The sequence below is a fragment of the Primulina tabacum genome, chromosome 4, assembly GCF_025594145.1.
Source record: "Primulina tabacum isolate GXHZ01 chromosome 4, ASM2559414v2, whole genome shotgun sequence".
NCBI classification, from domain to species: Eukaryota; Viridiplantae; Streptophyta; class Magnoliopsida; order Lamiales; family Gesneriaceae; genus Primulina; species Primulina tabacum.
Window position 1 is genome coordinate 9415933 of NC_134553.1, and position 23584 is coordinate 9439516.

General features: G+C 39.1%; 2 protein-coding genes across 2 annotated transcripts; one reads left to right on the forward strand and one right to left on the reverse strand.

Annotated features, from left to right (window-relative positions):
- Positions 1–273: 273 nt before the first annotated feature.
- LOC142541807 (uncharacterized) lies at positions 274–4394 on the reverse strand. The gene is made up of 4 exons (XM_075648267.1): positions 4224–4394; positions 1648–3519; positions 851–1369; positions 274–687 (listed from the first exon to the last, which is right to left on the reverse strand). The coding sequence occupies exons 1-4, from the start codon at positions 4392–4394 to the stop codon at positions 274–276; spliced, it is 2976 nt and encodes a 991-aa protein (XP_075504382.1).
- A 1671-nt stretch (positions 4395–6065) lies between these two features.
- LOC142543044 (V-type proton ATPase subunit E) lies at positions 6066–9608 on the forward strand. The gene is made up of 6 exons (XM_075650027.1): positions 6066–6312; positions 6417–6517; positions 7151–7307; positions 8068–8261; positions 8460–8559; positions 9326–9608. The coding sequence occupies exons 1-6, from the start codon at positions 6211–6213 to the stop codon at positions 9359–9361; spliced, it is 690 nt and encodes a 229-aa protein (XP_075506142.1). The 5' UTR covers positions 6066–6210; the 3' UTR covers positions 9362–9608.
- The last annotated feature ends 13976 nt before the right edge of the window (positions 9609–23584 follow it).

Genomic DNA, 23584 nt, shown 5'->3' on the forward strand with positions numbered 1-23584 from the left:
AATTTGAAGCGCCATCAACAAAAACTCTCCACACCTCTTCTTCTCCTGGCTGGATCATCTCTGTCAAAAAATCAGTTAAGGCCTGGGCTTTGATAGCGGCCCGGAGTTTGTATTCAATGTCGTACTCCCCAAGCTCTATCGTCCACTTAACCATTCTCCCTGAGACCTCTGCATGTTTCATTATCCTCCCGAGTGGAGAGTTGGTGAGGACCACTATTGGATGGGAAAGAAAATACGGCCTCAATTTCCGAGCAGTCACCACCAGGGCCAGAGCTATTTTTTCCACTTCATTATACTTAACTCTGCTCCTCGGAGGGCATGACTAACATAGTACACTGGTTTCTGATATGTTCCTTCTTCTCGGATGAGTATAGAGCTAATGACATCCTCAGTAGCAGACAAATAGACCCATAACTTCTCCCCGGGCTCGGGCTTTACCAAAACGGGCAACTCGGCCAAGTGCTTCTTCAAGTCTTGAAAGGCTTGCTCACATCTTTCATCCCAACCAAATTTCTGGGCCTTCCGAAGAACTTGAAAGAATGGATAGCTTCTATGAGCAGACCGGGAGATGAATCGTGACAGGACAACAATTCTCCCGGTCAGTTTCTGTACTTCTCGGACAGATTGTGGGGAAGGCATGTCAAGCACTGCTTTGATTTTCTCCGGGTTGACTTCAATCCCCCGGTCCTGTGACCATGAAACCCAAGAACTTTTCACTTTTTATCCCGAACACACACTTGGCTGGGTTGAGCTTTATTTCATATCTCTTCAGAGTGGCAAAGGTTTCTGCCAAATCATCAATAAAGCAAGAGATCTTCCAAGTTTTGATCAAGATATCATCCACATATACTTCAATATTTCTTCCTATCTGCTTCTGGAAAACTTGATTCATTAAGCGTTGATATGTGGCCCCAGCGTTTTTCAATCCGAAGGGCATGACCACATAGCAAAAGGTGCCTCCAGAAGTGATGAAGCTTGCCTTATCTTGGTCTTCTCGGGCCATAGGGATTTGGTGATATCCCTGATATGCATCCATGAAACTTAATAACTCGAAGCCAGAGGTTGAATCCACCAATTGATCTATCCGGGGAAGTGGGTAGCAATCTTTTGGGCAAGCTTTATTCAAATACCGAAAGTCCACACACATCCTCCACTTCCCCGTGGCTTTTGGAACAAGGACCACATTTGAGAGCCACGTGGGAAATTGTACTTCCCTGATGTGGCCGGGTTTCAGCATTTCTTTCACCTGTTCATCAATTATTTTATCTTTTTCTGGGCCAAAATGTCTTTTCTTCTGCTTCACAGGTCGGGATCCAGGGATGATGTTTAATTTGTGCTCGGCTACTTTGGGTGATATCCCCGCAAGTTCCTGTAGAGACCATGCAAAAACAGAGATATTAGCTTTTAAACAGGCCAGGAGATTTACCCGGGTGGAAGCTTCAAGGTCTCGGGCCACCCGGATGCTTTTCCCTGGCTCTACTTCAACCACCTCCTGCTCATTTTCTGCAACAAAATGTACTTCCTTCTCCTTCGCCACTCTTTTTTCTTGAGTCACCTTCTTCCCCTTATCCTCCCTTCTTGCCCTCTTCGGTCTACTCGGACTGTCTCGCCATAGCATTTCCGAGAGGAGGGTTGGTCTCCCCTTACCTCTCCAACTTGTCCTCGTACTGAAAATTTAATCTTCTGGTGATAAGTGGAGGCCACAGCTCTCATTTCGTTCATGGCTGGCCTCCCAAGGATTATATTGTACGAAGATGGGGCATCCACTGTGGTAAAGACTGTCATAACTGTCTTCGTCAAGTCTCCACTTCCAAGTGTCAGGGGCAGGGTGATCTCTCGTTCCGGGTATACCGCATGACCTGCAAAGCCGAACAGGGCAGTCTCAACCGCCTCCAGTTGGTATTCATGTAAATCCATTTGAACCAGGGCTTCTTTGAAGATGACATTGACAGAGCTGCCATTGTCAACGAACACTCTGTGTACATCATATTTAGCCACCCGGGCTTGAATAACAAGAGCATCATTATGGGGCAGACTGACTCCCCTGAGGTCTTCTGGGCCAAAACTTATGACTGGTTCATTCCTCCCCCTCTTATCAACCTCCAAACATTCTCTTCTGCCTCTCGTCTTCCTGGCCCGGTTAGAGTCACCATCAGTAGACCCTCCCGAAATCATTTTTATTACTCCTCTACTCGGAGAAGGGTCTCTCTTCTCCGGTTGTGTATTCCTCTTTTCCCGGGAGCTCCCCTCTGCTCTTCTACTTCCACTCGGAATGTCCACCGATCTTCTGGGAGCGTTGGGTCCGGGTCGTCGAGATATCCAGGGTGGTGATCGGGGCTCGTCTCGGGAGGGATGAGATTCCGGCTCAAAGCGCTTTTGGAATTCTTTCCTCAAAGTTTGGCATTCATTTGTATTGTGAGAACATTCTTTGTGAAGGGTACAAAACCCTTTCTTCTCTGGTCTAGATGGCCGGGTTGTTGAATTAGGAGGTGGGGCAATGTCTGAGCTGCATTCTTGAATCTCCCGATCCCAGGCATTTCTTAAGGGGACGTGAGAAAAATGCCCGGAACCACTCCTCTTGCTAGTTCTCTCCTCGGGCCGGACAACCCGGTCTCCTCTGGACCTCTTCAAAGCTTCTCTCTTCTGATGCTGGGCCTCTTCCATATTGATGTACTTTTCTGCCCGGGACAAAAGATCTTCGAAGTCCCCGGACAATTTTTTGGTAAGGGAACGAAAGAAATCTCCCTCCAACAAACCTTGTGTAAAAGCAGCAGTCTTCGTCTTGGGTGCACAGGCAGGTACATCGAGGGCCACCCGGTTGAATCTTTTGATATAGGCCCTGAGAGTTTCGTCTTGGCGCTGCTTTACTTCAAATAAATTGAAAGCAGTCTTTTTATACTTCTTGGTACTGCTGAACTGGTGTAAGAACACTTTCTGAAAATCTTCGAAAGAGTGAATACTCTGAGGGGCTAAACCATCAAACCATCTTTGAGCCGAGTCGACCAGGGTGGTCAAGAACACTTTGCATTTGATTTGGTCTCCATAGCAATGCAGCATGGCCATATTCTCAAAGCTAGCAAGATGCTCTTCAGGATCAGAACTACCATCATACTCCTTGACTTTGACCGATTTGAAGTGCCCGGGAAGTTGTTCTCGGACAATGGCATCAGAAAACGGGCAGCCTTTAACAGCTCGAGAACTACTTTTGGAGCCAACTTGTCCTTCCAACACCTTCACTTTCTTTCTCAACTCTTCCAACTCCTCCGCTACTGTATGAGATTTAGAACCAGCACTAGACTCCCTTTCCTCTTCCCTTCTCTCCTCTTCTCGGTTTCCTTGCCCTTGCTCTTGTTCCTGCTCTGGTTGAGCAGAATGATGGGGATGATCTTTCTTTGCCAAGGCCTCTTCTATTGTCTTAGTCACAATTTTGGCCAACTCCTCGCTTGTCAAATTAAAGGTGGGCGGAGGTCCATTGGGCGGCGGACCACCCGCACCAGAAACATGTGTGTTGTTCTCTCCCTAGATCCGAGAGGTCTCTTGATTGGCTCTTCTAGGAGGCATATCGACGTCTTATAACTCTATTTCCCACAGACTGACGCCAATGATGCGATCCGGGCGAAATGGACGAGCCGGGTCCGAGTCTACCGGGTCAGCTATCAAGATGTTGAAGGAAATGAGAGCCGAACGTCTGGATGAAAAGCTTGTTTTCTTGACTAAGTGAAATGATCTGCAAACAAGAAGATAACCACGTGAATGGACGCCGAAGGGGTGTCCGGCGTGACCAGTCCGATGCTTAAGTCAGCAGAGAACTCAAGATAAAAACCAATGTAACCAAGAGATGACTGTGAGATTGGTGTGCAATAAATGTGTGCATTCAATGAGAAAATTATTAGAGAGTAAATGTGAGTAAAGTACCCGGTATTTATAGTAGAAGATGTAATGATGACCTCGTTCTTTGTGCTGATCATTAATTATAGTAGGGCGGCTGATTATACCATATTATTCTGACACATCAAATCATACATTAGTCAAGTCCAGCCCACCTGATTTTGTCAACCATTTATGTTATTGTCAGAGATAGGTCGGCCATGCACATCCTACTATGGCGCAATTAAATACGGCACTTATATCGAGATGACCCGGGTGGAATGTTTCGCGGGAGGTAAAACAAGAACTCAGATATCCCATAGCCTATCGCACGGACGTCTCGGGCACTCGTCTACTCGGCTCCTGATGAATCCTCCCTGACGACCTGTCTGTCCAACATCCCGAGCATTTAATGGCCCGGTCTTCACTGGATTCCTTTGTAGAACTAACAATCCATTTATCCCAAATCCTGGGTTGTTCGTATGACCCGGGAATAATCTACGCCCCTGATCCGGGCACCTTTCCATTCCCCTGTCTCGGGCACTTTCCATAGCCCGGGACATCATGGGGCATCACTAGACTTACTTTCAAATTGTGAAATAAGCTGAAGGAAGGTGGGAAGACACTGGAAGTCAAGGAAAATTTGGAGACGAGAGAAGGCAAAATAATGTAAAGTAGGAAATGGTGGGAGAGATGGTTTATACATAGACATGGGAAAGCAATCTGGACCGTTGGTGTGGGCAGAAGCAAATGGATGAGATAGTCTCGAAAACGAATTGACGAACCAAAAATATACATCGATCGGCCCATTAAGATGCGTCCATAAGCTTGACATCATCCCCAGAACAGTCCATCACCTAATCCAGAAAGCAAAGCATATAAGGTCTAGGTCATGGGTGTGAGCAAGGTAGGTCAGGACAACAAACTAAAATTCTAGCCCAACTAATAAGAGGGTGACTAATGATGCCTTGGGGGGTAGTTTCCAGTCTCCGCAAGGACCTAGACCGAGTTCCTAGAACTAAGTAAGAAAGTGACCGAAGCAATTGATGTCTGAGGACGAGGAGGTGGGGTAGATTGTCAGTCAAGATGAAGGGACGGACTTGAGGATTTATTGACGAGTTCAAGGATTTAGGAATTTCAAGTTAAAACTATTGTAGTAGAAGTTGGGCTCGCAACATGGGCTACCATACTCAATAAACACTAATATGATTGGTGACACCTCGAGGTATCTCTGAGTTCCACAGAAGAATCAAGGCAAAGGGTAGCTGAAGTGAAAGTATCCTGTGGTGGATGTAAACTAAGGTAATTGAAGGCAAATTCCTAGGGTTGGGCCCCGAGCTCAAAGAGTTGGCTATCTCGGACATGAGCTAACAAGTCTGGTGGTCGGGAGAAAAAAGGTGGGAACTAGACCCGAGTAGAAGTTCCTTGTCTCGATGATAAAATATTTATCCGGGCAATGGGGGAAACTATTGAGTGATATCATAGTAGTCGACCTAGTTTGCAATTATGTGCATGTCAGGCGACGCACGAGTGGCTTAAAGTTGATTTGACAAGGCTAGTGATATGACAGATCTCCTCGGCCGTGGTATGAAATATAGCCTTGACTGCGGTATTTAATGAAGCATTTAATGGAGCATTTAATGCAAGCATGGTCGGGTGTCTGGTCGTAAAAGGCTTCTGGATTATTCGATCGGAGTCATCATTATTATTCTCTTATAAATATAAAGTTTTTGGAGTTCATATTGCTTCTTGTGTGTACTTATATCTTGTGAGTTTTCTCTTTTCTTTAGCCTCAATAAGACTTGATCGTCAGAGTAGTCATACTTGAAAATTCTTTCGGGGTACAATTTACGAGTTTGTTTTTTGAGTGTGTGCATGATCCCTGTCAGAATCTATCTTTGGGAGCTCGATCACCTTACCTCGGAGAATTTCCATAAAGAGATGAAGGCTCCCAGCTTGAGAAATTTTTTGGAGCATCATCTATTAGATTTGCTACAGTAAAACTGATAAAGTTAATTTGGTCCGAGATTTTATAAAAAAAAATCTAACCAATTCACGTTTGTAAGGGCCGCTTGGACTTTAGAGGTGAAAAAGGAAAATGGAAAAAATAATGGAAATAATGTATAAACAAGATAAAACATGTGCGCAAATTAGATAACTTGTGGGCCTCAAGGGAAAAAAATATTAGCTTTTCGTTCGATTAACGAATAACTGCTATAAATCCCAAGCTCAGTAGGCATCTATTCAGGTCCCTGCTCGACCAATCAAATATTCGAACTGTTTCTCATCTGAGAAGAGGATAAACCCCAACCCCATTCCCCGTTATCCGATCCAAATCCGAAGATGAACGATGCAGATGTCTCGAAGCAGATCCAGCAGATGGTCCGATTCATTCGCCAGGAAGCGGAGGAGAAGGCCAACGAGATCTCTGTCTCCGCTGAAGAAGTATGCGTTTTTGTTCCAAGTCGATTTAGCCGTTGGATTCTTGCGTTTTTCGTACGTTTTTGGTTTGGAGTGGAAGTTATTTTATCGATTTGTTTGTTGTGCAGGAATTCAATATTGAGAAATTGCAACTAGTGGAAGCTGAGAAGAAGAAGATCAAACAAGAGTATGAGCGCAAGGAGAAACAAGTTCAAGTCCGGAAGAAAATGTAAGCTTTTTTTTTTTTTAATGTGATTCGCTTCTTTATTTGATGTTTTTCAATTTTGTGCTGTGTATGCGTCAATCGAAGAAGAAATATTTAATTTTGTGCTGTATATATTTGTGTGTGCGTATGTGTGTGTGTGGTTAGTGTATTGTGCTTCCTAAGAATTGGGGCCACTCGATGCATTTTGACCAAGAAGGATGAAGTTTAGGCAAATCCCTTGTAGCATCAAAACTTTTTTTTTTGAGATAACATATTTCTGAAAAATAATTGTTTATATGAGAGTTGGTTACCTCTCTTGCTCACTGTAGGATATGCTACTGGCCGTAATGATGATGTGTATCAGGCACTATTTCCTTTCGTCATATTTGCAATATATTTCAAGTTTATTTCTATAATGGTGCTGATTCATTTCGTTTTCTAAAATTTCCTATTCTCTAGATGAGCATTAATGTATTACTCTAAACTCTAAACTCAATATGTTTTTGCTTTATCTCCGGTTGGGGCCCTATAGGGATATGGACAAGTGTTCATTTGAAAAATCCTAACAAACTGCGATGTTCTTATAGTGCAAGTTATTTACGATATATTGAATTGAATTTCTATTAACAAATGTTCGTTTACTATTGTTTTTTACAGTGAGTACTCTATGCAACTTAATGCCTCTCGAATCAAGGTTCTTCAAGCTCAGGATGATTTAGTCAATTCAATGAAGGAGGACGCGTCGAAGGAGTTGTTGCATGTGAGCCATGACCACGATAGCTACAAAAATCTCCTGAAGGATCTTATTGTTCAGGTTTGTTAAAGTTGAATCTTGATACGTAGTTTATGCTCTGATTTATTAGAAAATTTAACATCGTTAATCTAAATTTTGGATCCAGATAGTGTAGATATTTACAAAAATAAAGCAAATTGTATTTAAAATATTTTTTTTAATCCTCTAGAGTCAGCCTAGTGGTACCTTGCTAGGTCTGAGTTTTCCTATCTCCATTATTTTTGGACGTGGTAGGACTGAAGCTGTCAATAACCTGCTGACAACATTTTAATTTATGATATTAACTTTGTTGGAAGAGAGAAGATAATCCATGCCTGTTGTCAAATATACTTTCCATTTTATTGGTAGACGTTGATTTTGTATTCAATTTTCGCTAGACATAAAATTAACCCATTTTTTAATTCTTCGGTTGGTTGATGTGACTTCTTACAAAAAACAGACTGTTGGCTTTTCAGCGGTGTCACTCTCTCTCACAATTTTGAATAATGATATTACCTAATTTTTGTCATTATTCAAAACAATTTGTGACATTCAACTTTTCTAGTTGCACGAGACTAAAAAAAAGCACACCCTACACCCTTAAACTATTTATTTTTCAAATGTTGAAGTTCATGGATCAAGTTTGCAGCAGATGCGAGTTACTATTTATGTTGGAAGTTTGAATGATATCAGAATACACCTTATTTTTGTTGTTGAGATTATTTTTGTCATTCATTTTGAATATACCAGCTTGAGGTCTGACTCATTGCCACATCTGTTGAAATATGTATTTGCATTTCAGAGTTTGCTAAGGCTGAAAGAGCCATCTGTGTTGTTGCGCTGCCGTAAAGATGACGTGCAATTGGTAAACTCTGTTTTGAACTCAGCAAAGGAGGAGTATGCACAGAAGGCAAAAGTTCATCCTCCTGAGATAGTAGTCGATGATGTCAACCTTCCTCCTGCTCCTTCCCATCATAATGCACATGGGCCTTTCTGGTACTTACGATAGATTCTGGTCTTACTTTCACAAATAGGAACTTGCAAAACAATGATTTGTCAGTGCCATATTATAGTGAACCGCAGCCAATCAACTAAATACTGATAACTGTCTCTGCTTTGGTACTTGGATATTTTTCTCAAGAAATAACTTATGTATTGTCTAAATTATAATTATTTCTCCTGCTTTCTTTTCAGCTCAGGAGGTGTAGTATTGGCTTCTAGGGATGGAAAAATTGTATTTGAGAATACTCTTGATGCAAGACTTGAAGTTGTTTTTCGTAAAAAGTTGCCAGAGGTTATTTCTCAACTCTCTATCTAGACTTTCATCTGCATTTACGTGTATTCATATATCCTTGGTGTAATATACTTCTTATTGAAAGTTACAAAATGAGCCATCTGTTGCACCTCTTGTCCAGCAATCTCGTTCTTTCCCATACGGATAAAAGAATTACTCTTTGTGTAGATTCCTGCCTTATGATTTCTTATTTTATTGCATCTCTTTGAAACATATATTTTTTAGTTAGTAGGAGTCAAGTAAGAACTCTTAAGGATAGAGAAAAAGGGATGTTGTGGTGTCACAATCTCTCTGTTGTTATTGTTTCCCTGGGATTTTACCTTGGCATTTTCCCTGACGTCATGAATTCGTTGGCTCTTTACTCTCATTAGGAACTAGGGTTTGGCTCTCAAAAAATATTGATGGATTCAAAAATTCACGTATCTCTAAATATTGATGGGGATTGATGGGTTTCTATCTTGTTTTGGAGGATATTAATTGAAGAATTGAAGTGGAACACATAATACAGCAAAATACCCAAAAGCACCTCTGTAACTTGTATATTTACATATAAATGCTAAAACATGTTCTCATCGTCTTTAAACTATTCCAGATTCTGTTTTGATATAGAACCCTTGTAAGATAAGGTGCTGCTCTTAGTTTTCTCGTTGGCTGTTTTTTGTTAGCTGTTGCATGTAATAATGCTTTTCGATTACGGTTTATTAATCAGTACGCCCAATGCTTAAGCATGATCTTTACTTTATCATTACTTGTATGGAAATTACAGATCCGGAAGAGCCTATTCGGTCAGATTGCTGCCTAGTGGGATAAAATTGAGCTTGCGTTGTCCAGAGATTGGAAATTTATCTATTGTACGTCTTTTGCATGAACTCATATTCTCATCTTCTTGTTGAAGTCCTGCCTGGATTCTCATATTTATTCAAGTTTTTATCTTGAAGCTGATTCTGATTTTGGCTTTCAATTTGTGCAATAAATTTGTTCACCTTGAGTCAACAAGTCAGATGAAAATTTGTACGTTTACTTTCAGCAAGAGTGCTCTTTTTTCTTTATTTATTCTTCTACATGTGTGCATCTGTACGTTTTATTCTGGCACAAACGATTATATATTTTCGTGCTTATTTCTGCCATCTTGAAAATCTTAGACCATTTTCATATTTTGTGTGAAATTTTAATCAAATTACAACTTTTAACTTGTTTAAACAATTAAAAAATTAAAATTTTATGTTGTGATCTTAAAAAAAATATAGTACGTTTTGCGAATCTTAAAATGCTGTGATTCGGTCATTCTTATCAATTTATATGGATATAACCCTAACTCGCACCTTGAAGCAATATTTAAATCATAAAAATTCTTGTGAGACGGTCTCAAGGATCAATTTCGTAAGACGAATTTCTTATTTGGGTCATCCATGAAAAAGTATTAATTTTTATGCTAAGAGTATTATTTTTTATTGTGAATATCGTTAGGATTGACCCATCTCGCAGATAAAGATTCATGAGAATGTCTCACAAGAGATCTATTCTATTTAAATTTCAATACACTAAGGCTGCGTTTGGTTTGGAGGATAAAATAAATTAATGATTAGTATTTAAATGATAAAATAAATGATTGTGATAGAAATGTAATATATGATGTAAAATAGTATTATGTTTGGTATGATTTTTAAGTGTGGGATAATTTTGAATTTTTTGATGAAATGACAAAATTGTCCTTTTCTTTTTTTTTCCTTTTTTACTCCGGCGACGGCCTGACGACGGCGACGGTGTGGTGGCCGGCGGAGGCGGTGGTCGGCCGGCCAGAGGTGGTCGACCGGCGACGACTCCGGTATGCCGGCGGGCGGGCGGCATTGTCGGCCGACGACGGCGGGCAGTCGGGGCTGCCCGCGGTCGGTCGGCGGCGGCGGTCGGCCGGTGGGCGGTCGTGGCGGGAAATGGTGGTGAGTTTGGATATAAGAGAAGTGTAAAATTGGAAAAATAAGATGTATTAAGAGTTGGATAAATAATCCTAGGAGGTGAGGAGTGATTATTTTATCACACCTTGTACAACCTAATCATTCATAGGAGAGATTGACTTGGTTAAATAAAAATCGTACCAAACGCTTGATTAGGTGGGTTTATCAATCATAAACCCACCCAATCACCCCAACCAAACGCTGCTTAAGTAGAAAGAAGTGACAAACTTCGGAACGATGATGTGAAAAAGTCCAAATGTTTAATCAATGATAAATAATAACAAATATGGGACTAATGCCGATTAAGACCATCAAATAGAGCCGAAATTTTGACAAAACCAACAAAAAATCCAGCATTATAAATTGTGAACAGCGAGCAAAATGTTTAATCTGAATTGCTGCCTTTTTATAACTAAATTGAAACATATTATTGAAATACAAATGCAACTTGAAAGACTTGAAATAAAATAAAAAGAATATTTCGAGAATATTTTTTTTGATATAAGATTTGAAGTAATTGGGTTGGAGATAGATGTTGTATTTGTTGCAGAAATTGCACTATTTTAATTAAAATTTATATCAAAATAGATTTTGTGGTTGAAAATGACCTAAGTGTACATCTTGTAACCTCATATTTTCAATAAATTCAGTGGTCTTCAAGATCAGAACATCTGTAGTCTATGAAGTCTAAAGTTAAATCAATGAAATGTCTTTGCGTGAAATTATCATTAAAATATTCAAAATACATTCACGAACTATCAACAAATGATTGGATTGTGAATATTTTTATTGTTGTTAGTTCTTTTTTCCTATATAATATGCTTATATCGTACAATTTTACGCACACCATTCTATCCTTCGAATACATCTCTATTATTCCGCGGTAATGATAAAACCTTCTAGGTGTCTCAGATTCATTTTAAATTCTTCAAAGGGGTTTAAAGATCTCAAGAAAATTATAAGCGATTTCAGGGATCTTGAAAATTTTAAAAACCTTCGCTAAATATTTTGGATTTATGTTCATGAAAATATTAGTAGGTCTCTTGTGAGACGGTCTCTCACGAATCTTTATCTCTGAGACGGCTCAACCCTACCGATATTCACAATAAAAAGTAATACTTTTAGCATAAAAAGTAATACTTTTTCATGGATGACCCAAATAAGAGATCCGTCTCATAAAATACGATCCGTGAGACCGTCTCACACAAGTTTTTGTCAAACCATTAATGAGGTAAGAACAACAAACCCTTGGAGTCAAAATAACCAAAATCTCCTAGCATGAGGGTTTTTATTGGTAATATTAAGTTCTAACTTGTTTCAGTCATGCAGAGCTACTTGAAAGGGAAAAAAATTCAACAGTTGGTAAAAGTGAACGCACCTTTTTGTATAAAATTGGGAATATTATTACTTGAAAAAGGTTTTAAAAGAATTTGAATCGGTAGCACAATATTTATTAAATCTTTTATTCGTACAGTTTTGATCTCATAAATCATGTTGAATCGTTTGAGCGTTTATATGTGAAATTTTGCTTAATAATTTATTCTGCATGTATCTCATATAAACAAGGATTTTTATCTCGCCAAATCTTTAAGCACTCAAAAGAGTATTTTCAAAAAGCATATATCTCTCAAAGCATCCGTTCTTCTTCGTTCATTTCTAATCAACTCAATGACACTCAAGGGATATCTTCACAATTAGTTCATCGATTTTGAGAGCCTCGAATCCGATGCTAATGATGGCTTGAAAAATGAAATGGGATTTCTGATCTCTACAGGACTGAAACGATATATGGTTTTGAGACATATAAAACCACACATCTGGGAGCAGTGAACGAGTTCTTTCGGACGGCTGTAGCGTCTGAAGAAAAGGACGATATCAAGGTTGAGGTGAAGGGGCAAGAATTTTCAATCACCTCTGATAATATCATTCTTACGTTCCAACTGCCCCGTGAAGGAGTTGAGGAAGTTCCAGAGCTTAATACGGAAGATTTGGTCAGTGCTTGGACAAGATTTCTGAGATGACATACAAGCCATCATTCAAGAAGATTGAAGTTCCTGATGAGTATGTCTTTCTTATTGATATGATAGTGAAGCATGTTGGATACTGGTTTGGGACTTTTGACAACTTCAACAAAAGTCGTTTCAACTTCATTGTTGTTGTACTGGAGAAAATCCAGTCGGACGGGGGCATGCGGTGTTCAAAAAGTGTTAGATAAAATGCTAACAACAGTAGTGTAGAAATGAACTCGTAAAGATAAAGCAGGACCACATGAACCTGAAAAACGAAAAGTGAAGCTTCGCAAACTGTGGGGGCTCTTGTTTTTCGACCTTTTGAATTCAATCGACTTTGGGCTCTCTTGCCTGTTTTAGTGGGCTACTTGGAGATTAGCTGAGACGTATTTCGTGTCTGGTTGCTTGTGCTTGTCTCCGGTGTTGTGTAAAAATATTTAGTTGAGATTGATGCAAAAAAACCAAGAGTATGGGAATACAACGTCAAATTGTCGACCGGTAAGAAGACATTGGTTAAGTTCAAATATGAATTGGGTCCAAAATTTTGTGATAAATGTCGTTCCTTGGGACATATTGCGGATATGTGTGGGGCAGATTATGCTGGAAATCAACTCACACAACGAAATAAATCGCATGGATATCAAAAACAACGTGCTCCTGCAGGGGAAAAGATGAAGGAGGGCATAAAAATATATATCATTCCTAATAAACTTATGGTTGAACCAGAACCGAGTGGCACAAAAAATTTGGCTACCCCTCTCAATCTGACCCGGAACATCCTACAGAGACTCATTCACAGATGGGTCAGAATGATATTGAGACTACTCTACCACTTAGCCCGAAAATAGAAATTGGTCTACCGAACTTTGCTGATGAAGATGGTTATTCACAAGATGAGAATGAAATCAGAGAGGGCCTTGATGTTAACTACATGTTTGACAGTGAAGACATTGAGGTTACCTTGTCCCTTGTGGAAATACAGGATAAGGAAGAATGAAAGACTGTATCGAATAAGAAGAAAAGATTCAAGAACAAGATACACTTTGAGAAAGCGGTGAATGTTTCAAAGTCAGAATGTGGGTCTAGCTCTATGGAAACAGAATTTATCCCCATAGATCCTAATTCTAATTCACCAGTGGCTAATATTGGGAGCGGGAGCAGATTTTTCAAAAAAAAAAATCATCTGAGGTGCGGCTACCCAAAACAGCCTTCGGTTGCCCATGAAGATAGCCTGCTGGAATATTAGAGGTTTTAACAAACCTCTGAAGCAGAAAAGCGTCCAAAGTCTCATCAAATTGAATAATTTGGACATTCTCTGCCTCTGGAAACGAAGTTACAAATGGAGACACTTGAAAAAGTCATTAGACTACGATTTCCACGTATGTTATTTTTGAATAATATTTCAACGACTTCCCCTAAAATGAGAACTTTGTTACTGTGGAATTCTTGTGTTGCAAATATATCCCTCTTAGACATGAATGATCAATTTATCCATGTGAAGATTGAATGCATCAATACGTCTGAACAATTCTTTGCAACGTTTGTTTATGGGCTACACTCTGTCAAAGCTCGTAAACCTCTATGAGAATCTATCAAGCGAGTTGGGGCTGGAATTGTTTACCCATGGATTGTGATGGGGGATTTTAACTGCTACCTATCACCGGATGATAAAAAAGACGGGGTTCTTATCAAACCTTATGAAACTACTGACTTTGAAGATTGCGTGTCATCTCTTGAATTATCGGATTTGCATGGTGTTGGATGTTTTTTCACCTAGTTGAATACCATGATTTGCTCTAAACTTGATACAGTGATGGTTAACAATGCTTGGCTCTGTCATAACAATAATGCGTTTGTTGAATACCTGACTCCAGGTTGCATTTCAGACCATTCTTGTTACATCGTCGCAATGAAGGTGGCAGATAAAAGTAAAAACAGCAGCTTTAAATTTCTCAACATGTGGACTCTTCGTGTAAATTTCTTGGATCTGGTGAGAAACAATTGAGATACAGATATGTATGGGACATCACAATACTTGTTAAAACATAAACTTAGCAGGCTGAAAACTCCGTTGAAGGGCTTGAACAATAGACACTTCAGTTACATTTCTAATAGGGCTAAGTTGGCAAGGGACAAACTACAGAATGAGCATAAAAGAGTATTGACTGGGGGTACCACAGTGAAAGACATTAAACGATTAAGGGTAATGGCTGAACACCTGGCAGAGGCGGAAAGATTGTTCTTCTCTTAAAAATTAAAGGCGACTATCTTCGATTGGGGGACAGATGCTCCAAATTCTTCCACGATTTGATCGAAAGGAATAAAAAGAAAAACACGATTTTGGCTCTAACAAAGATGGATGGGCGTGTATCTACGGATATCAATGAGATAGCGACTGAATTTGTTAAAAAATTTGGATTGCCAATATGGGAAAGGTGCAGTGGTTCTGCAGGAGTGGATATATATGCTTGTTTCCATTACTTCCGAGCAAGAAATCAAAGAAGTGTTGTTTGACATAGATGATGATAAATCGCCGGGTCCATATGGCTTTGGATCTGCTTTTTTCAAAAAATCATGGGACGTGACTGGTAGTGATGTTATTGATGCGGTTACTGAATTCTTCACCAATGAACGTTTATTAAAGCAATGGAATCATTCCTTCTTGTGCCAAAATCTACACTTGCCAACTCGGTAGGTGACTATAGACCAATCTCATGTTGCAACGTATTCTACAAGATCATATCTAAAATACTAGCCAACCGACTTTGTAAAGTCTTGGGTATGCTTATAAATGATGCTCAAACGGCATTCATTAAAGACAAATCAATTGTGGATAACATACACCTGGCACAAGAACTATTTATAAAATACAACAGAAAGACAACTTCTCCGAGATCCATTATGAAAATCGATCTCCAGAAAGCTTATGACACCGTTCATTGGGGCTTCTTGGCTGAAGCTTTGCGAATATTGGAATTCCCTGAAATTTTCTCGTCTTGGATTATGGAATGTGTGTCCACCACTTCGTTTTAAGTGTCAATCAATGGAAAATTACATGGTTTTTTCGCTGGGAATAGAGGCCTTCGACGAGGTGATCCGTTATCACCCTACTTGTTTTCTATCTGTCTTGAGATGTTTTCGAGATCATTATCTACTGCAGCTTGTTCACCTGACTTTAATTATCATCCAAAATGTGAGCCACTGCGGATTACACACTTAGCGTATGCAGATGACCTCTTGTTATTTTCTAGAGGTGATATTGGGAGCGTGAGCATAATAGTTGATAGTCTCAAGGAGTTATTGAGAATATCATACTACTCCCCATTACTTGATAAGCTTTCGAGCAAAATTAATGCGTGGCCTCGAAAATCTCTTTCGCATATAGGCAGATTGGAACTTATCCGATCAGTGCTCCAGGGAGTAGAATGCTACTGGATGTCTATCTTGCCAATTGCCGGATGGAGTGATTGAGAAAATATATGGTTTATGTCGTTCTTTTTTTTGGTTGTCAAAACAGCCTTCCATTTCCTGGAAAAAAATTTGTAGACCTATTGAGAGTGGAGGGTTGGGACTTCGTGACCTTAGAGCTTGGAACAAAGCACTTCTCTCAAAGGTGCTTTGGAACATACATGAGAAAAAAGACACCTTGTGGATCAAATGGGTTAATCACTATTACTTCAATGACTTTTGGAGCTGGAAACCTAAGCGAGATGACTCACCTCTGTTGAAACTTTTGGTTAACAGAGATAAGCTAACTACGAGTATGGCCTCGACTGATGAAGCGAAGGCTATGCTGAGTGGTTGGAACGAGGGAACAAATTCTCTTCTTAAAGCATATCTTTGGTTCTCCCCTAATCCACTAATCTGGCCGTGGAAACCGCTAGGTTTGGAAAAGTAATACCATCTCAAAGCATAGATTTTCTTTGTGGTTATTCGCTCATCAAAAATTCCTCAATAAAGACCGTCAACCATATGTATTAGATAAGGTCTGTGTCCTTTGCAATCAATTTGTGGAATCATTTTGACCATTTGTTCTTTCAATGCCCACTTACAAAGTATGTGTGGAATAGAGTTAGGGAATGGTTGGGCTTAAGGAAAACAATGGGTTCAGCTACTGCCTTACTTGCAGCTTTTAGAAGTACTTACCGAGGTTCATCTAGAGTTGAAAAGATGCCAATTGCAGCCATCGCAGCTACAATTTACTTCATTTGGGACATGCGAAACCGTAAATTGTTTGATGATGATATGGTGCCCTGTGATAGGGTTGTTAGGAAAATTCAAATTGCTTGGCATACAAATTGCGGTGATGTAGGTTTGGATCTTCATTGTTGAAGATATCTTTTGTGCGATTTATGCGTTGGCTACCGAGGTTATACAAATTAGAGAATGGGATGCTCCAAGAGGTTTGCCATGGATGTTGGAAAGCACTCCGGAAACTTCAATCACATAAGAAGTATGACACGTTGTAATGGTTATTTGCAGCTTCGTTCTTATTTTATGCATTATAATGTAAATTTCGAATTTGGTCATTTAGTTGACATCGTGGGTTAGTTTAACTACTTTTCCCTGGGTATGTCCAGTGTATTTGTAACAAACTATATTTACCTTTTAATAGAAGAATTTCATTAAAAAAAGTGTGTTGTTTAGAGTATGATTATCGTGCAAAGGAAAGCAAAATCAAACCGAGGCATGTAGCGTATACAGTTTTCTTAAAACATATTTGCCCCCTCCGGTATGTGCTTCGAGGTTTAAGCGGACGTCTGTTTCTCAAGATACAACGGGCAGAACAGCAGTGATATCGCACAAATCACTATGCTAGTGAACAAAACAGTACCTGAACTTTATAAGTGGACGAAGTAGGAGCAGAAGCGCAGCAAAGAGGCAGTAGAAGAATTCAGAGACGTATGAGAAAGTGGATTTCGGTGTGGTTTTCTGGCCTTAGGCACATCCCTTATTTATAAATGTCGATACCAACCATACGAAAGGCCAAAGGTTGCCATAAAGATGGCAGACGAAGCACCAAAGGTTGGGACAGACGAAGCACCAACAGCCAGGCCATGCGAAAGGTCTCAAGGGCATGTAAAAGGTCTCAACCGAAAAAAATAACAAAAGATGGCATAGACTAGCTAGGTGATTTTTGCCTTGATCGGTCCGACATTCGACACACCTAGGTCGCGCTCGTACGCTTGCACACAAGTCAAGACTTTTCCAGTTCAAATCGAGCCCATGATTTGCACCCCCCTGTGACGGAGTGCGCGAGAGAGAGCCTCTTGACCAATCATTGTTACACTTCCATAAAGTATAACACAATATAAACTTATCTATACCACTTTATTTTTCCGATGTGGGACAAACCCACTTTCCCAAATTTCCATTCACTCACATGGAAAGTCCATAAAACTCACAACCCAATACATTTAATCCAACAATCTCCGACATGAATGGAAATTGAAAGTTATATGAAAGATTTTATGATAAAGTTCAACATTTGAGTCTTGCATAGGATAGGTAGGTGTTACCCTTTGAACCTTCCTTTGTATAAGCATATTAATTCACTGGTTGACAGTAGACGTGATTTCTTTAAACTGTACAGCCGTTTGTGTAAATTGTGATATACTTCACACAAGACTCTCCCTGATACTATTAAGTTCTCATGATTGTGTTCGTTTTGACCATGAACACATTCTTGGTTCTGCAAGAGGGTCTAGAATTGAGCCCTGCAATTCCTTCGAAGCAGTCCTACTTCTCTCTCACGTAGGTGATTTTATATTGCTTCTCATCAGAATGATTAAAAGCCGTAAGCTTATCCTCAACATTCACTGTTTCATAATAGGAATGGACTAGGGATAACCCCCACACTGATTCTCCAAATTAGTGCGATTAGGTTGTCCCATTGAACCTAGTTCTTGGGATCTCCAGTCAGCGTAGGTTGGGTTTTCCTTCGCACCAATTTATTCTATAGGTTTGAGCCACATTCCCCTTAACAATTTCGCAACTAACTCTCTATTTAATCCCTTGGTTAGCGAATCCACTATATTATCCTTTGACTTTACATAGTCAACAGAGATAACTCCAGTTGAGAGTAGTTGTCTAATGGTATTGTGTTTACGACGTATATGCCTAGACTTACCATTATACATATCATTTTGTGCCCTTCCAATCGCAGATTGGCTATCACAATGTATGCATATAGCCGGCACATGTTTTTCACATTCTGGAACATCTTCTAAGAAGTAACAGCAGTCATTCAGCCTCTTCATCACACTTGCCAAGAGCTATAAACTCATATTCCATCGTGGATCTGGCTATTACAGTTTGTTTAGAAGATTTTCACGCAATTGTTGCACCTCCTAAAGTGAATACAAATCCACCTGTAGATTTTGAGTCTTTCATATCATATATCTAATTTGCATCACTGTATCCTTCAATAACAACATGATATCTGGTATATTGCAGCCCATGATCACGAGTGTACCTTAAGTATCTTAGCAATCTAATAATTTCTTTCCAGTGGTCAACTCCTGGATTACTCGTGAATCTACTCAATTTGCTTACTGCATAGGCTATGTCTGGTCTTGTACAACTCATTAAGTACATCAGAGTTCTAATGATTTGAGATTATTCTAATTGAGACATACTCTCACCTCGATTCTTTGATAGATGCTGAATGGTATCTATCGGGGTTCTAGTCAATGCAGAGTCATCCTTATTGAATTTCTCAAGTATTTTGTCTACATAATGTGACTGACTTAGAACTATCCCTTCTGATGTTATATGAATTCTAATTCCAAGGATTATATCGGCTAAGCCCAAATCTTTAATGTCAAATCTTGAGTTCAATAACTACTTGTTGGATTTGATCATCTTATCATTACCAATGATAATTATGTCATCTCTGTAAAGACATAAATGACATATCCATTTTCAGTGTTTTTTATGTATAAAAATTTGTCACATTCACTGAATTTAAATCCACTTTCTATCATGGCTTTATCAAATTTTTCGTGTCATTTCTTTGGTGCTTGTTTTAAGCCATATAGAGACTTCACCAGTTTGTAAACCTTGTTTTCTTGCTCAGTCGCAAAAAATCCTTTAGGTTGTTCCATGTAAATTTCCTCTTCTAAATCTCCATTTAGAAAAGCTGTTTTTACGTCCATTTGGTGTACTTCAAGATTTCACAAGGCGGCAATCACGAGTATCACACATATAGATGTTATTCTCGATACAGGAGAATATGTGTCAAAGTAATCAAGCCCTTCACGTTAGGTAACCTTTGATTACCAATCTAGCTTTATACTTATCTATGTTTCCATCTGATTTCATTTTCATTTTAAAAACCCATTTACTAGCCTAGTGGTTTGCTTCCGGAGGAAGATTTACTAATTCACACGTATGGTTTTGTAAAATGGATTCCATTTCAGAATTGATAGTCTCTTTCTATAGAGGTCCCTCAGATGAACTCATTGCTTCCTTGAAGCTTTGAGGTTCACTTTCGATCATGAAAGTGATGAAATCTGAATCAAAGGATTTCTCAGTCCTAACTCTCTTGCTACGTCTAGGTTCAATATCTTGATCAAGCTCTTGTTCTTTATCAATTGTCTCATATAATCTTTTGGATGAACTTGGTTTTTTCTTATATTTGCATAGAAACATATGTTCAAAGAACGAAGCATTTCTTGATTCCATTATTGTATTCTTGTGAATATCAGGTATTTGAGATTCGTGTACAAGAAACGATAAGCGCTGCTGTTTTGAGCATATCCAATGAAAATGTAATTAACAGTTTTTGGTCCTATCTTTACTTTCTTCTGAGTGGGTACTGCAACCTTGGCAAGACACCCCCACAGTCACAAGTATTGGTAGGAAGGTCTTCTACCTTTCCATAACTCATATGGACTTTTATCTTGCTTCTTTCGGGGCACCTTATTAAAATGTAATTTGCTGTTAGAACAGCTCCCCCCCACATGTTCTATGGTAAACCAAAACTTAATAATAATGCATTCATCATTTCTTTCAAGGTGCAATTCTTTGTCTCTGCAATGCCATTTTGCTGAGGAGAATAAGTGATCGAGCAAAACTTGCACTGTGAAATCCTCAATAAAAATATGATTTTGTATGCTCAAAATTTAATCGCAAGTGCACGATGTCAAGTAATAATATAGTGTATGTGAATACGAGTATCGTTCCACTGAAGACTGTATTTACAATTATTATTTTCAGTTATGAAATCTTTAGCAACGAAATTTGATTGGTTTGTTTTATAACTAATAAAACTCGATAAACAGATTCAAGGATTAAATTCTAAAATATAAATGCTAGACCGATTGATTAAAATTAAATGATAAATGAATTTGTTGGGAATTTCTGGTTCACCTACCCCTTGTTAATTAATTAATTCGTTCGATCGTGATCTATGCTTCCGACAAGATTTCCTATTCAATTGAACACACTCTCTCGAGCTATGCCAAACTAATTCTACTCAGTGAAGTAATTAAATTTCTTTAATTATTTATCAAGAGCGAATCGCATTTCGATTTATGAAATCCCCTAGTTTTCGACCCTTAGGACTATAACTATCGGCACGTATCCAATTTCATATGTCTATGAAAATTGTAGATCCGCGGATTATACTACTCGATCCTATCATCAGTTATTCTCTCGAACTCACTCGTGATATAAAAACGTCGTTAAAGTTAGCTACGCTCTAACAACACAATTAAAACAATAGTATAATCAAGAATAAATCAAAAATCAAGATTTGAATTAATTAGATCAAAGTTTGGGGTAGGATCTCCTTAAATCCCAACAAATAATTAAGTTTAGCTACTAGAACTCATAATTGAAAGCAACAAAACAATAATTAAACAAAGGAAAATAAACTAGAAATACGAGACGAGACGAAATCTGCGAAGAATGGTGCCCGGAATTTGTCGAATCTTCAATCCAAGCGCAAAATCCTCTCCAAAAAAATCGTGCCTCAACCCTTCCATATCCTTCATATCCAGAAAATAAGGCAAGGAATCGCGCCCGGGCGGACATAAGTTTCCGCCCGGGCGGATGGTCTTCGCATGTTTTATCTTTTTCTTCTTCCTTGAAACGCCCGGGCGGACATGAATTTCCACCCGGGCGGATGACTCTCGAATAAAAGTTTCTCTATCAAGGCTTGAACGCGCCCGGGCGGATGCAAATGTGCGCCCGGGCGGAGGTCTCTCGAATTTCTTCTCTTTATTTTTTCATTTTCTTCACAAGTCTCCTTCATTTTCACCACTAAACACATGAGCAACACACAAATATAAATTATTCTAAAATGACACAAAATGCATGAAAGTTAAATTATAAGTGCAACACAATGCAACATAACACGATATGAAAAACACGTAAAATCCCCCTCTATCAATAAGGTGCAGTTCTTTCATGTTTGATACTGTGTTGAGCACAAAAATCAGCAAATGGTGATTCATATTCACCTTCACGATCACTTCTTAGCACCTTAATTTTCTTGCTAAGTTGATTTTCAACTTCATTCTTATATTGGACAAATTTTTCAATTGCTTCATCCTTACTTTTAAGGAGATACACATAACAAAATTTTGTGATATCGTCAACAAAAGTATTGAAGTATTTATTTTCACCACGAGTTTGCACACTTTTTAGATCACATATATCACTGTGAATTAGATCAAGTGGTTCACTATTTCTTTCAATTGTTCGAAAAGATGATCTTGTTAGTTTTGCCTTAACACAAGTTTCGCATTTGTATTGTTTATCAATTTGGAATGCAGGAATGCTTTTTATAGTAATTAGTCTACAAATTGTATCATAATTAACGTGTCCAAGTCTACCATGCCATAAACAAGAAGACGCAAGCAAGTAAAAGTATTAATTTTATTAATCATGGGCTTAGTAGTCATTACATTGAGTTTGAATAAACCATTACAAACATAACCTTTGCCAACAAACATTCCACTTTTTTGACAAAACAACCTTATCTGATTCAAAGACAATGTGGAAACCATGCTTTTTAAGAAGCGACCTGAACACCAAGTTCTTGCGGATGTCAGGTACATACATCACATTGTTCAGAGTTATTTCTTTTCCAGATGTCATCTTTAGAACAACTTTTCCTTGACCTTTGATTTCAGAAGTAGCGGAATTTCTCATGAATAGCTTTTCCCCATTTTCATATTCCTCAAGAGTAGCAAACATGGCGAGTGGCACCAGTGTCGATCCACCACTCCCTTGGGTTCGAACCCACCAGATTAACTTCTGATATTACAACACAGAGATTCATGTTCGAAACCTCATGAGAAATGTTCTCTACCACATTCGCCTCTCAGTTTCTCTTCGGTTTCTTACATTCAGAGGCCTTGTGGCCCATACCATCACATTTGTAGCATTTTTCAGATAAATTTTTCTTCGAAATGCCTCTTTTGGGTCCCAGGTTCAACCTTTTGTTGGAGGAGGAGCTTTGACCATGCTCGACAACATTTGCCTTAGCAACAATAGGAGAAAACAGTCGTCTTTTCGAACTCTCGTTGTCTTCCTCGATGCGAAGTCGAACAATGAGCTCTTCAACATTCATCTCCTTGTGCTTGTGCTTCAAATAATTTTTCAAATTCTTCCAAGCTGGTGGTAGCTTCTCAACAATAGCAGCCACTTGGAATGGTTCGCTCAAATTCATCCCCTCATCATGAATCCCGTGAAGAATCACTTGGAGTTCTTGAACTAGGTTGATAACCGACTTTGAATCCACCATTTTAAAGTCTAGAAAGCGGCCAACATGAAACTTTTTGGCCCCGACATCCTCGGTTTTGTACTTTATGTCAAGGGATTCCCATAGCTCTCTAGCCGTTTTCTTTTCGCAAAACACGTTGTAGAGCAAATCGGCCAATCCGTTTAGTACATAGTTTCTGCATAAGAAATCAGAATGATTCCATGCCTCCACCGCACTAACAGATTCAACATCTCCCTCACCCTCTTTGAGTTTAGGAGCATCCTCAGACATGAATCTGGCCAGGTTCAGCATCATCAAGTAGAACAGCATCTTCTACTGCCACCTTTTGA

Bases quoted from the DNA above. Each gene is read 5' to 3' on its own strand.
- LOC142543044 (XM_075650027.1), top strand. From the start codon at position 6,211: ATGAACGATGCAGATGTCTCGAAGCAGATCCAGCAGATGGTCCGATTC. The intron at 6,313-6,416 runs GTATGCGTTTTT...TTTGTTGTGCAG, and splicing joins TCTCTGTCTCCGCTGAAGAA to GAATTCAATATTGAGAAATT. The intron at 7,308-8,067 runs GTTTGTTAAAGT...TTTGCATTTCAG, and splicing joins TGAAGGATCTTATTGTTCAG to AGTTTGCTAAGGCTGAAAGA.
- LOC142541807 (XM_075648267.1), bottom strand. From the start codon at position 4,394: ATGGAAAGGTGCCCGGATCAGGGGCGTAGATTATTCCCGGGTCATACG. The intron at 3,520-4,223 runs GTAGACGAGTGC...TCTCGGATCTAG, and splicing joins GAGGATTCATCAGGAGCCGA to GGAGAGAACAACACACATGT. The intron at 1,370-1,647 runs GTAAGGGGAGAC...TGGTCTCTACAG, and splicing joins TACGAGGACAAGTTGGAGAG to GAACTTGCGGGGATATCACC.